The following is a 14,972-nucleotide window of genomic DNA, read 5'->3' as shown; positions in this document are numbered from 1 at the left end:
TCAGTGTTTCACATTTCACTGGATAAAGAGTTTGAGAGATGATTTTAGTTGACAGTGTTTTCCTACCTCTATAGAACTTTTTGAAAATTAAGTCCTGTGTAAGACATCCATTAGTGGTATGTTTCTGTGTAAGTATTAAATCATGTTAGTGTTTTAGAACCATAAATATCAAATTATTTGTTAGCACACAGGCAAAATATTTGGTGTGTGTTTAGATGTCTTTCTGTGGCTTAGTGGATACAACATTGAATGTGGAGTCAAGAAGATCTGAGTTCAAATACGAGCTCAGACATTTACTAGTTCTGTGGCATTCTGGAAATTACCTAACCTTTGTGTACCTCAATTTCCTCATCTGCAAAATGCAGATAATAATTGCACCTACTTCCCCATGTCTGTTGTGAGGATAAAATGATATTTGTAAAACACATTTCAAACATTAAAACACTCTCAATGCTAGTTACGGTTCCTGTTGTTATACACTCATACATCTTTATACACATAGACTAAACAAAAGCATATATGTATTTTTATTTACTATTTTTTTTCTCTTTTATAGATAATGTGTAGACGCTTCTACATCAGTCCTTGGTCTTGGCTGTATTCAAAGAAGCTTATTACAAATTTGTGTCTCAAGGTCTGTGGACTTCCAGTTTTAACTGTTTTGTGACTCTATATTCCTTTCTTACATGCCTTGAAATGGTCACATGAACTCCTGAGGAGTGGTATTTGCACCATATCAACTTCTATTCACTATGGCACTTTAGGAGATAATATTCAAAAGCATTTTTAAAATAATTTTTTTAATTTAAAAAATGAATCTTATTGTGAAGGTTCGAAGAAGCTTTCGAACATTGATTCTTCTCTTAGCCACCTTCTGCTTGGTAAGCATTGTCATTTCTGCTTATTTTCTCTACACGGGCTACAAACAAGAGGTGACACTTATTGAAACCACCACAGGGGCAGAATGTGCTGACCTCAAACTTCTACCCTACCGGTCAATGGAGTTGAAGACAGTCAAACCTATTGATACATCGAAGACAGACCCGACAATTCTCTTGTTTGTGGAAAGCCAATACTCTCAGCTTGGCCAAGATATTGTAGCCATCTTGGAGTCCAGTCAATTTCAGTATCACATGGTCATTGCTCCAGGCAAGGGAGACATCCCTCCTCTTACTGATAATGGCAAAGGAAAATATATATTGGTTATCTATGAAAATGTTTTGAAATATGTTACCATGGACTCATGGAATCGAGAGCTTTTGGAAAAATACTGTGTGGAGTACAGTGTTAGTATAATTGGTTTTCATAAAGCCAATGAGAATAGCTTACCAAGTACAAAATTAAAAGGTTTTCCCCTGAACCTTTATAATAACATAGCCCTAAAAGATTGTTTTGTAAACCCTCAGTCTCCTTTGTTGCATATTACCAAAGCACCAAGGGTTGAGAAAGGCCCACTGCCTGGAGAAGACTGGACTATTTTCCAATTCAATCATTCAACCTATCAACCTGTTCTCTTAACGGAGTTACAGACTTCAAAGCCCATTGAAGTTCCCTTGTCTAGTACCAATCTGTATGCTACAGTGATTCAGGATTTGGGGCTTCATGATGGGATTCAGCGTGTCCTTTTTGGAAACAACTTGAATTTTTGGCTGCACAAGCTCATTTTCATAGACGCCATCTCTTTCCTGTCAGGAAAGAAGCTCACATTGTCATTGGACAGATATATCCTTGTTGACATTGATGACATCTTTGTTGGCAAGGAAGGAACAAGGATGAATATCAAGGATGTAAAGGTAAGGAAAAGTCGTAGATAGAGCTTTTTTGTCTCATCAGTTTAAAAATGTTCATGAGAGATAATTTAGAGTCAGCTACTACTAGAAGATATTAAAAAAAAACTCATGAAACAATTAGATTGGAAAGATATTAATGTGTTTGTTTTTGATCTTGTACCAGACATACCTTCCTCTCACAGATGCTTTCCTGTATGTATTCATGTAAAGAGGCAAATATACCAAAAACTCACAGAGGTCCATAAACCTTCTATCCTTCCTCTTTATCCAGGGAGCACTGTTAGGACCTACAGTACCTTGTCTTATTTTTACGACCACATCATACAGTTTGGAATGATATACTGGATGCATCCAAAGGGTTTTATCAATCAGCTATCCTAATTTTTATTTCTTTTCTGAAGCCAGCTGAGGTTGACAGGAGAACAAGGCAGTAAACCCCCCAAAATGTTTAAGAACTTCAGATGCACAGAATGTCTTGCTTCATTTATTCATTGAACAAAAGATTATTAAGGACCTCCTGTATGTAGTGAATTATCCTAGGTACTGAGAAAGGCATAAAACATGATCTTTATCCTTGAATATTTTCAAAACCAAGATAAATGATGACATGCCAGTGAGTGAGTGCATTGCATCTAATAATATCATAATTTCATTAAAAAAAGGTACCAGAAAAGTGCTCTGAGATCAGAGGAGGGGAAAGGGATCACTACTGGCTCACTAATTAAAAGGGAAAATGTACTTCTGTTATCTATGGAAGTGTTCAGAAGTATGTTATCATGGGCTCATGGAATCAAGAGCTTTTAGAAGAGAACCATGTGGAAGATAGTTTTAGCATAATCAGTTCCGTAAAGCCAATGAAAATGGTACGAAACTAAAAGACTTTTCCTTGAACCATTAGAACAACATAATCCAAAGATACCCTTTGTAAACCCTTGTTCTCCATTGTTGCATGTTCTCAATGCACCCTTATCCAACTTGGAAATTAATAGAAGTAGTGATTGAAGTTTGTTCTTGAAGGATTCAAAGTCAGAATTGTGAGGAGAGACCATTCAAGGCATAGGGAATGATGTATACAAAGGAAAAGAGGCAAGAAAGCATGTGGCAGGTCCAGGAGACAGAAAATAGACCCATTTCAGTGGAGCAAGGTCAAACTGTGGAAGAACAATAGAGCTATATTGAGATACACATATGGTGTGCTTATAGATTTGTATATTGTTCTTAGCAAGAGGGTTTGCCAGCATGCCTAGAATTGGAAATTACATTCTAGCCTTAAGAAAGGCAGCAAACTTATAGTTGGTATTACAATTTGCTTTTTGTTAAAGTCAATGTTCTTTGAGAGGGTGGAAGCCAGGAAAAGGGTATGTCATACATGATCAATATGTGTGAATTTCTGATAGCCCACTTCATAGTCCAAGCTCTTTATGTGCATATTATCTTCCTACATAAACCTAAGATCCTTTCTTTAGGGTAGGGGGACCTCATATATGTCATTGCATCTCTAAGTACACCTTTACATGACATTCCATATATGCTCTGATCACAGCTGCCTACTGTGAGACCTCCTTTATTCTGGTCACTACAATTCTATTAATGTGACCTAACATCTCATTAGACTTTCTAGCTTCCCCTGCATCCTTGTTGCCTCATATCAACTCCATAGTCATTTTTCATGTGAAGAATGTCTCCCTTATTTTTTACTTGAATTTTTGATTTTTTCAACTCAAATTCCAAAGTTTGCATTTATTCCTATTGAATCATATGAAAGAGGTTCAAGGACATATTAAAACTTAGAAATGGGTTTGCAGAGTAAAGAATTGATGGAATGTGAGTTATTTGCTTCAAAGCAAGATTTCAAAAAATCTTAAAAAGTCCCTAAAAAGACTCTATAAACTTACTTGAAACTCATTGTAACAATTCAAAACATTCTTTTAATCTCTAAATTAAATATTTCTGTGGGCATTCTAAATGCTTCCCTGCTTATCTTTTCTAAGTGGAACAGAAAATAGCCACCTACCATTACTGCCCCCTGCCTTTTTTTTTTAATGAGATGGAGAGAGGGTCTGGACCTGTCATTTTATCATTGTAAGAAACTACCAATGAGGCAACTTTATCCTCCATTGCAAGTCAATAGCTATTCTACAACTTACGCTCTGAGAGAATTTCCTGGAACATTGAAGGCTGGGTGACTTGCCCATGGTAACACAGACAGTATGTGTCAGAGATGGCACAACCTAAGTTTATGACTTGGCAGCCAGACTTACTGTTCATTATGCCTCTTCCCACCGTATAAGTGGTGCACCCTTTAATACGGTATCTTATTTGCCAATGAACATTTAAACTGTACGACATGATTCAGCTTATAATAACAAAATGCCCTGGAGCAAGAACATTGCATTTGATGAAAAAAACAAACAATTATTAAATATGCGGTGTTTGCAAGTTGCTGGGTTAGGCATTAGGGGATAAGTAAGATACAGGCATTATCATAAAGGAGTTTATAATCTACTTTAGAACATTTGGCATTTTTGATGTTCTATGATTGCCTCCAAAACACTAATGTTTATCATACCTCCTTAATACCCTCCCATCCTCTGTGATTCTTGTTCAAGTTGTCTCATATAACCTCTGTAAAGGATCTACCAAATAGCTTTGAAGCTTTTCTCTGGTTCATTTAGTAATTCAGGGATACCAGCGCATTTCTTTCATCCTTGCCACTTACTTCTCCATGTTCTTTTATGGTCATCAACATTAGCAGTCATGTGTCATATACCTTCTTTTGTCCAAGTTGTCCTTAGTAAAATCATTACAGCCCGCTACCACTCACTACTCACCTTTCTATTGCCTTTTGCAATTTTAATTCTTCCAGGATGATGATATGCCATCATTTATAGCCACAATGCATTACCAGTAAAATATTGTGTCAAAGAGATAGGTTTTGATGATAGTAAGGCACCTGAGATCACTACCTGACTACACAACTTTATATATACAATCCAACCTGATCTCCTTGTTGCAATGAATTTTGGACCATATTCATTGTCCTTCAGTAGCATCTAAGTAATATATAAATATTCGCATATACACAATTCTCCTGATATGAGAAAAATAATACTCTTTATCCTTGAGTTAATTTCTTAAGCTGTACCTGATTCTCTACATATAAAGCAGACATAAGTAGAAACAGGGTTGAAACATCAAACTCATCATCTTTTCACAAATAGGCCAGATGAAAGCCTATTTTATATTTAAATTTTTATTTCTTTTTCTAGACTTACTCATAGGGACATAGATTTGGAGCTGAGAAGTACCTTAGAAGTCATCTAATCTAACCCCCTCATTTGACAGCAAAGGAAACAGGCTCAAGGAAGTTATGGGATTTGTTCAAATTATTGATTGGCAGAGCCTGGATTTAAATGTAAATCCCTGACTCCAAGCTTAATGTTCTTTCCCTTACACCGCACTAATGATTTACTTCTTTCTTCTTCCCCAAACCACAATCAAATCAAAAAGTCAGGTTTTTTTACAATATTTCTTGCATCTGTTCCCTTTTTTAACATGTTAACTGCCACCATCCAAGTCTTCTCTTACCTTTAATATTTCAATAGCCATCTAGTTGTTCCTCTTCATTCTCTTCTATCTTCTTAAATCTCAAAGGTTGGTGGCATAACTATATTATATTTTAACAAACTATAAAATAAATTGATTAGTAATTGATGCTAGATAAATACAAACCTCCATAAGCCTTGTTTCCTCAACTCTAGAATGAAGGAACTAAACTATATGGCCTCAGGTTTCATCCAGCTTCTAGATTTATGATACTGTCTTATGATCAGAGGAGTTTATATCCAGCTGGAATAAAGCCATGTAATAATTTATCTATGTCCAAAAATTCACTTTTGTAAATCAAGTTGAATTTGCCTGTAAAAGTAAATGCCATATATAATATTTGGGGCATTTTCCTAAATGTTTCATATTTTCTTTCACATAGAATTTGAAGTAAGAGTATTATAAATAGATTTAACTCTAAAAGATCCACAGATAACCCTCAGTACCCAGTCAGAATGGCACAGTAACTATACGAGAGATAGACAAGGATGTGAATGGATGATAATGGTAAACTTTTAAACATCATTGGAAATTTAAGTTTGGTATTCAGGATATTGTCCTCCTTGCTTCTAGAAAATGGCAAAATAAATAAATTTTTTAAAATGCCCATTTTGAAGCACGGCAAAGAAAATCTTTGCATATCAAGCAGGTCCTTCTTTCATTTAAAAAAATGGCCAAAGTTACTTAAAGTGTCGTTCTTAAAAGAGGAAGGACATGATTGGCCAATGATTACTGGAGAAAGTGTGTAAATACTCAAATACTCAGTTAACCCGAGTTAACTGAGACACATCTTAGTCACCTGGATAGGAGGAACATGCACAATTTCAAATGGTCAAATGTGAATTAGTGCTATCAATGTTTTAAGGGGTGTGGGGGGGGAGTGTTGTTCTAATAATGTACTAACAATATTTCATATAGTTTTAGACCAATATAGTTGATAACATCATAGCACAATGAATAACAGGAAGGAACAGAGTTGGAAGGAAACTTGAAAGTAATCTTGTCTAGTCCTCTCATCTTATAGATCAAAGGTTCCCAAACTTATTTGGCCTACTGTTCCCTTAAAAAAAAATTACTCAGTGCTCTCCTAGAAATCTACTTTATTTAATCCTTTCCTGCTATTTTTGAAATTTGTACCCTTTCAAATATATATAATATAACATATTTACATATATATTAAAATGACATCTTAAATTTAATAATTTATTGTAAATTTATGGGGTTTTTATGCATTGAAATTTTGATGATGCAATATTGTGTCATGGTTCCATATTGTAAATTACACACACATATTCCTGTCAATGCATGCTGGACTTCCCAACAAAGTGTGACATGCTTACCTGCTGTTGGCAGACTTGACCGCAGATTGGTTATAACTTGCGTTTAGTGTGTTTGTTTGGAAAGTAATGTAATCACTACGACTTTAATTCATTACACAACAGATGAAACATGTATGAGTGGTTTTTAAAAGTTTTCTTCTCTTCTCTTCTTTCCTTATGCTTTCACCACTCCTTTATATTTATTCAACATCCCCCAATTGCACCCAAGGCTACTATTGCCCCCCAGCATCTCCCAAGGGATGGCATCACCCACTTTGGGAACCTGTGTTTTATAGATAAAGAAAGTGAAGCCCAGAAAGGCTGTGACCTATTCAAGGTCAGAGATAAGTGACAGGGCTGGGATTTGAACCTCAATCTTCTAAGCATGAATCCAGTGCTCTCTCTCTTTCTCTCTCTCTTTATAATACCACACTGCCCCCTGAAAACTGTTATGTATACCCTTGATTTGTAAATACAATGTTGGGTTGTCCAGTTTTCTCAGTCATGTTTGACTCTCAGTGACTCCATTTGGGGTTTTCTTGGCAAAGATACTGGAGTGGTTTGTCATTTCCTTCTGCAGTTCATTTTACAGCTGAGGAAACTGAGGCAAACACAGTTAAGTGACTTGCCCAAGGTCACATAGCTATTAATCATACAAGGGGGATTTGAACTCACAGAGGAGTCTTCCTGAATTTAGGCTTGGCACTCTATGAACTGTACCACTTAGTGGCCCTTAAATACAGTAGAACTCTGTTGTTATGTTCACTTGGGCAATGTGAAGGGGAAATAAGTCACACCATAGGTCTTCTATGTTATAATTAAAGATCTTTACTGCCTTTGCTTTTCCTAAAGGTCTGACCATGCTCTGTTCCTACTCAAGAAATTCCAATGACTCCCTGGGACCTCTAGTACTAAATACGAACTCTTCTGTTTGACATTTAAAGCTGTTTATAATCTGACCCCAACTTGCCCCAACTTATTTAGCCTTATTGGGTGTCACTCCCATTCATTGTACTCCAAGCAACTGACTTTTTTGTTCTCCATATTTCTACTGCTATGACTATTGGTACTAGTACCAGTACTAGCAGGACTACTTCTACTATCACTTGTGAGAAGGAACTCATTCAGACTCAGGAGGGATGAAGTTAAAAGCCCAGTTTATTACACAGTTGCAACCACGGGTGTCTTACAGCCTAGGACACATTGTACCAAAGTAGGAGCTCACTATTTATCTCTAATCCCAGCCCCAAGTCCCTCTTCTGTTTCCTCATTGGCTAAATACTCCAGAGTGTACAACTTTCTGGTATGTCTGTTACACATCTACTCCTTGACATGTTACTCTTCCTCCTTCATACGTTTCATGTTAAAAAAAAAATGGCACCTTAGCGCCTCCTGGAGGTGGAGAAGCTAATATTTATAAGCCTATTAAGCACGCACACTCTAAGCAAAGCTTAACCTTTGTCCTACTTACTAACCTAGAATGGTGCCTATCCCAAAACAGATGTTAAATAATTGCTTATTAATTGATATAACTTTGTGGAAATTATTTAACACCTTTTTGCTTCCATTTCTCTCTTTTTTAAAAATGGAATAGATATTCTTCAAGATTATTTTCAGTCCTGCAGTCTATATAAGACAGTACATATCACCATGAAATCAGTGGAAATATTTGCCATATACCATCCACAAATACTATTATAACAAATTCGCTAAATCAATACTTTATAATTAGCCATTAATCCTAGGGAGGGATTCATCTATATTCTTGTGCATATTATACTTTAAAAGAAAACAGAATCCCAAACTCATATTGTCTTGATTTTTAGTTATAGGAAACTACAGGATATACTTATTTGGAATAGGCATCACTTTCAGATTATTTCAGGCCAACGTTGATCATAAGACTGGATAACGTTTTACATGAGTACTTTAAACCTGGTTGAACTTTTTCATCCACTTGCTTACAACTTTTTTTTTCAGAGAAGCCAAAGTTAGCTTTTATAAAGAAGCAGTCAACAGTTCCTTAGCCATAAATTGTACTCCTAACCAAAGGTAGATGTCATAAAGTGCTTGTCATTGGTTCTAAAAGAAGAAATTATGGTTTGATAATTGCAATCTATTACCATTCTTTAAAAGGTGACTGAAAACTCATACCTTAATGTCAAAAATATCTTCATCTACTCAAATAGCCAAATCTATGTTCACCTTCTTTGCTTCCTCTTGACATTAGAAGAATACCACTGGAACATTTAGACTTTCCATTGCTTTCCTCTTGCTCTTACCTTGTGACTAACCCATCTTCTTTGTATATTGCTTTTTTTAAATATTTTTTTTTTATCCTTGACTTGATAGTTCTGAAATTTGGCTACAATGATCATTGAAGATTTTATTTTGAGATCTCTTTCCTGAGGTGATTGGTGGATTCATTCAATGCCAATTTTTCCTTCTGGTTCTGAGACATCAAGGCAGTTTTCCTTGATTTTTTTTGCAAGAGGCAGTCCAGGTCCTCCTTTTGATTATGAATTTCAGGTAATCCAGTGATTCTGATATTGTCTCTCCTGGATCTATTTTCCAGGTCAGTTTTGTTTGTTTGTTTTTGTTTTTCCCCATGAGGTATTTTACATCTTCTATTTTTCCATTCTTTTGAATTTGTTTTTGATGTTTCATAGCATCATTAGCTTCCATTTGTCCAATTTTAACTTTTAAGGAGTTATTTTCCTCAATTAGCTTTTGTACTTTCTTTCCATTTGACCAGTTTTTCTCTTTAAGGAGTCATTTTCTTTATTAGATTTTTGTATCTCCTTTTCCATTTGGCCAATTATACTTTTTGAACAGTTTTCTTTTTCCAAGCTGTTGGCTCTTTTTTTCATAATTCTCTTGTATCACTCTCATTTCTTTTTTCAATTTTTCTTCTGCTGCTCTTATATGATTTTAACCTCCTTTTTGAGCTCTTCCATGAGTTCTTTCTGGGCTCGAGACCACTTCCTGTTTTTCTTTGGGGATTTACCCATCAGCATTTTAACATTGTCGTCCTCTTCTGAGTTTGTTTCTTGATCTTCCCTGTCACCATGATAACTTCCTATCGTCAGACTCTTTTTGTTGTTGTTGTTGTTCTTTGCTCATCTTTTTGGCCTTTTTCCTGTCTTTTAAATTTGAGCTGTGCACCCAGGGTAGAAGAGGCATTGTCTCAGGCGTCTTCTGTCAGGGACTGCAGGCATTAACTCTTCACCTTATGCTACATTGATGTTGCCCTGAGGCACACAGGGGACTTTCATGGCTGGCACTGAGCTAAGGTGTAGTGTGGGGAAGGTGGGTGGCATTGCTGGAGGCCATAAGGGTCTGGCAGCTTACCTGGTGCTGAGCTGGGGTCCTAGTGATGGTGTCTGGCATGTGCTGAAGCTAGTAGGGTGTTTCTGCATTTCCTCGGGGCTACACTGAAGCACTTGGTGATCTGGCTGCTGTTGACTGCCTATTTGCCCAGGACTGTGCTGAAGCACTTGGCAGTTCTCAGACCTGGTGTCTTCCCACTCCTCTGGCCTCCCTGAGTCATCCGGGTAGTCCTGGTGTTGGCCATTGCTTCTCCTCTACACTGGGGCTCAGGATCTATGGCTGGTTTGCTGAAGTGGACTTGCTGCTGGCTTGCTAGGATGCTCCCCGTTCTGGTCTGAGTTTCCCTTTTACCCAAGTGAGATAGACCTTTCTTGGTGATCTTTAAGGTTTCTTGAGCTAAAAGATTATTTCACTCCATCTTTTTGCTGGTTTTTCTGTTCCAGGATTTGTTTCAGGGCACTATTTCATGGTTGTTTGGAGATGAAAATGGGAGAGTTACATGACTTTACAACTCATTCTGCCGTCTTGGTTCCTGGAGGTCCTGCCCCATCTTCTTTAGTAACATTCATAAGTTCACTTCTCCTTCAGAATCCTTTGACTCTAATGCATTGAAGAATCATCATATCCACCATGCACCACTCTATTGACTTTTGAGTTGTCCTCAATTTTGATTCTTCAGAGAGTGTTGTGTTCCATGACCAACAGCTATACGTAAAAAGGATAAATTTATTCATATTGCATAAAGCCCTTTAAACACAGTTCCTTGCTCTGTATAACCTATTGGTTAATGTTTTATATTTTAGGATTCCACTATGCTGCAAGTTTCTTTTGGGATGTCTATAGCAGGAGTAGCATAATCTAACTGTGATGTGTGTTAAATGACACCATCTTAAATTCCTCTGAAAACTGAAGTGATGTGTAGGGAGTAAGTGTCAAGAGAAGAGGGGATCTAAATCTTCTCTGTTAATTATTTTGGCTAGAAATCATGTTCTGCTCAGCCTATTCCATCAACCGACTTTTATTCTACTAAAAGTGTTTTATTTCTTGATGACAGTGCTCTTCATGAACAAAAGGATTTCAGAAGTGGGATCAAAAGTGTTCATAATTTATATTTTGCATTAAGAGCTATTCTTTATGTGACCATCCATTGTTTTCCATAAAATAAATGTTAAATAAGAAATTTTCAGATTAAAATTAGTTTCCAGATAAGGTTTCATTTCCTTTAGTATTTTCAAGAATTCACTATTCAAATCAGCCTTTATTTAGAGAGTGGACATTTCCAGAATACATTAGCATTTCAAATAGGCTAGCTAGTAATGAATAGAACATCTAAATTAAAGTACTGGTTAGTCTACATAGTCTACCATAGAATAATTACTGAGAGTTACAGCAGTCTTCCAATATACCTGGGGAAGAATGTAATTAAACATCCATGAGTAAGTTAAAGTAGTTACCTCAATAAGAAATAGGAACCTATGAGAATTGGTCTTGATAAAAGCATACAACAAGGCAACAGTGCAATATAATAATTGCTTCAGATGGGTAATAGCTACAGCAACGCTAAATCACAATGCAGTCCCTTTGTTCAATTTTCCTGAAATCCTAATGCTCACAAAGCCTCACTTGTATTTAGTTGGGTGTTTTAAAAGTCTCAATGAAATTATGGAACCATCTTCTTATTGTTCAATGGATCTCTGCTGTTTTTCTTTGAGAATATTGGAGGTATGGACTGGCTATTTAAGTCTTTGGCTTGCTTTTTTTGTAATCCTTGTTCAGATAAGAAGTTAGAGGTTTTTGTGATTTTGTTAGGATAATCTTCAAAAGATACAGAAAAGCCTTCATGTTTAACTAGAGAAAATTAAATGACTGCCATAGCAGTATAATTCTGGTGGAAAAAATCAGGCATAATCAAAAGTCAATGAAATCATCATGGAAGATGGTAACTTGGTTGTACATTCTGGAGGAAGATAGTTGGGAACTTTCAGTTTAAAAAGTCTATTTGTGGGTGTAGGTATTTCAATCCAGTTTGGTTCAAAAGTTGCATATTTTTAAAATAGTTTTTTTTGTTGTTTTCAATCCCCTGGATTTCTCTTCTTCCTCCTTCCAGAAGATCATGCCTTATAATAAAGATTTTTTTTAAACAGGAAGAAAACAAAATCAGCAAAATTGATCAACATATCAAAATAAACTGATGTATTATGCAATGTTTCACATTTGTATATTCCATAGATACACAGGCATGTACACACAGAGACACACAGACACACTTACACACATCTCTTCAAAGGAATAGGGGCAGATGTCCTTCTTATCTCTTCTTTGTGACCAACTTTGTTCTTTATATTTTCATCACATTCAGTTTAAATTGTTCTGTGGTTATTCTTTCCATTTATATTATTGCAGTCATTGAGTAAATTGTCTTCTTGGCTCTGCTTACTTCAATATGCATCAGTGTATTTAAGTCACGCTAAGCTTCTCTGTATTTATCACACTTATAATTTCTCATAGCAACATCACGTATCATTACATTCATGTAGCACAGTTACTTAGCCATCCTTCAATATTTATCCATCTACAAGGTTTAGTATCATGAAAAGAGTTGTCATAAGTATTTTGTTTTATGTGGCACTTTTCTATTTGTCAATAATATCGTTGGGATATATATGTTAGTTTAATTTCTGGGTCAAAGGGCATGGACTTTATAGGTGCTTTATTTATGTAACCAAATTCAACAACTAAGTGTTTTGGGTGTTTATTGTGTGCCTGGGATTAGGCAAGACTTTAAATATACATACAACTTTTTCTTTTTCCTCTGTACAGAATATTCCATCAAAATAAAGGCAGGTACATGGCTCATTGGATTGAGTAAGGGACCTAAATCCAAAAAGACTTGCATTCAAATCTAGCTTAAGACAGTTTTTAGTAGGATGACTCTTATCATGTTATTCATTTAACCTCTGTCTGCCTTCTCATTTCAAATGTGGTCATCATAATAGCATATACTTTCCTGGATTGTTGTTTGTATAAATTGAGATATTTGTAAAGCTGTTGCAAAGCTTAAAATGATACATAAATGCTAAACTATTATTATTATCACTTAGTGTTCTAGATTCAGCTTCTTCTATAAATTGGGTACAAAGAGTTACAACATTATACCTAGGAAATAGTGAAGTTAAGCATCTATGGACTATATGTTTTGTTGTTATTGTTATTATTATTAATTGTAGTTGTCTTAGTGAGAAATGCCTTCCCCATAACTGATTTCCTGAATCCTGAATCTCAACTACTATTTATCAGAAATGCTATCTTGTTAAAAATGTAAACATGGTATGAAAAGGTATGCTCAAGCTATTTGGCATTGGTCTGGCCCTTATATCTGTTCTATCCTGGGGCCTCATTACATAAAGCTCTAATAGGACAGTTTGGAGGACATTTTGAAAATAATTACAGGATTGGGAAAAAAAAGGACCATTGATGAAAAACATCTAGTGATTTATAATAATAAATGAGAAGGGGGAGGGCTGAACTGATATTGTTTTCAAGGATATGAAGTAATTATCTCCATTTGATTAGACAAAAAAACTCATAAGGTTTTAAATTACTAACAAAGGAGACAAATGAGATATATTGAAGTGTTTCATTTTTGTGAAGGACACAAGATGGCCACATCCTTCCAATTATCATTATTATTTTTCTCTTATTTACTTAAATTTAACCTTTAGCAGAATATAAGCTTTAGAATGAAAGTATTCTATCAGTGTTATCTTAGCATCGGCAATGTCTAAAACAGATCTTTGCACATAGTAGGTACTTGATAAATTTGTTTTTATTGCTACTTTTGATGAATGGTGTTCTAGAGCATTCTTTTGGACATATTTAAGCATAAATAAAAGAATGGACCTCTATTACCATGGCCAAAAGAATACCTATCTTGTGATGGAGGAAAAGGAATCATAGAAGTTACTGGTGTAAATCTTATAATTTTTCTCATAAATTTTGACATACCATTTCTTTTTGCTCTCAGAAGTGCAGAGATAGAATTATGGTTTATGAATCTAATTTGAGAAAAGTCCTTTGCTTTTAAAAAAAAGTAAGTTAGAAAATAATTTTTGAACAGTTAATTTTTTAATCCTTTGAATAATCTAAAGTTACTATTTCACAAAGAGTTGTTAAGGCACAGGTCCACAACATGAAATAGGTTCTTAGAGCTTCAGAATTTAAGATGGCTAAAATGGCAAATAATGAAAAAGTTTCATTTGGTTTTGGTTGTTTGTTTCCCACTTTGCAGAATGGCATTCATAGTTTACTATTTTGTTAGATCCATGCCATCAGATCCTTGGATTGTTGCTGCATATAGTCCATCTATTCGCTTTTATCTTGTGTGGTTTGTGCCCTTTCATTTTTCATGTGTTCATCCTCCAACCTGGTAGAAATACCTCCCTGAGAGTTTTAATATACCAGTATGACATTCTGGCTATTCATCTGTAATTCTTACTCTTACCATATGATTGTCTTTCCTTCTTTTGGGGACACACATGTCCTTCATGAAGTTTTTAAACCATTCCTCACCATAAGTCATTGTTGGCAATGTATGTTAGTCTACCCCTTATGTTACAACGTTCTGATTTTGTAGGGGTCGCTGTTCCATGATTCATGGTCATATGATGTCAGTGGGAAAATATGTGTTAAAAATATGGGCTTTACCCAAATCTCAGGTTCTTAAAAACATTCCAACACTTAAAACAGAACTCTATCCTAGTGCTTCTTATGAAGGTGAATAGCTACATCTGATAGGGCTTTTATTACACATATAGGATTGTCTTTCTTATCATAAAATGCAAATTTTCTGTGTCCACAATATACCAATTTGTAGCACAAACTTTTGAAAGATCTACAAACTTATACCTAAGTTTCAAAATACAAAAAT

The 14,972-nt window shown here is 35.5% G+C and overlaps 1 protein-coding gene across 1 annotated transcript in view; it reads left to right on the top strand.

Moving 5' to 3' along the window:
• The first annotated feature begins 559 nt into the window (after nt 1-559).
• Nucleotides 560-14,972, top strand: part of NDST4 (N-deacetylase and N-sulfotransferase 4) — a 343,262-nt gene continuing 328,849 nt past the window's right edge. Inside the window, exon 1 of the mRNA XM_078148164.1 lies at nt 560-1,793. Coding sequence (XP_078004290.1) covers nt 813-1,793 — 981 coding nt within the window. The 5' untranslated portion in view covers nt 560-812. The remainder of the gene's footprint in view (nt 1,794-14,972) is intronic.

The sequence above is a fragment of the Phascolarctos cinereus genome, unplaced genomic scaffold, assembly GCF_003287225.1.
Source record: "Phascolarctos cinereus isolate Bilbo 61053 unplaced genomic scaffold, phaCin_HiC Scaffold_9;HRSCAF=440, whole genome shotgun sequence".
Classification (NCBI taxonomy): Eukaryota; Metazoa; Chordata; class Mammalia; order Diprotodontia; family Phascolarctidae; genus Phascolarctos; species Phascolarctos cinereus.
Note: the sequence above shows the minus strand (reverse complement) of the source record. Positions and strands in the feature narration are given on the sequence as shown.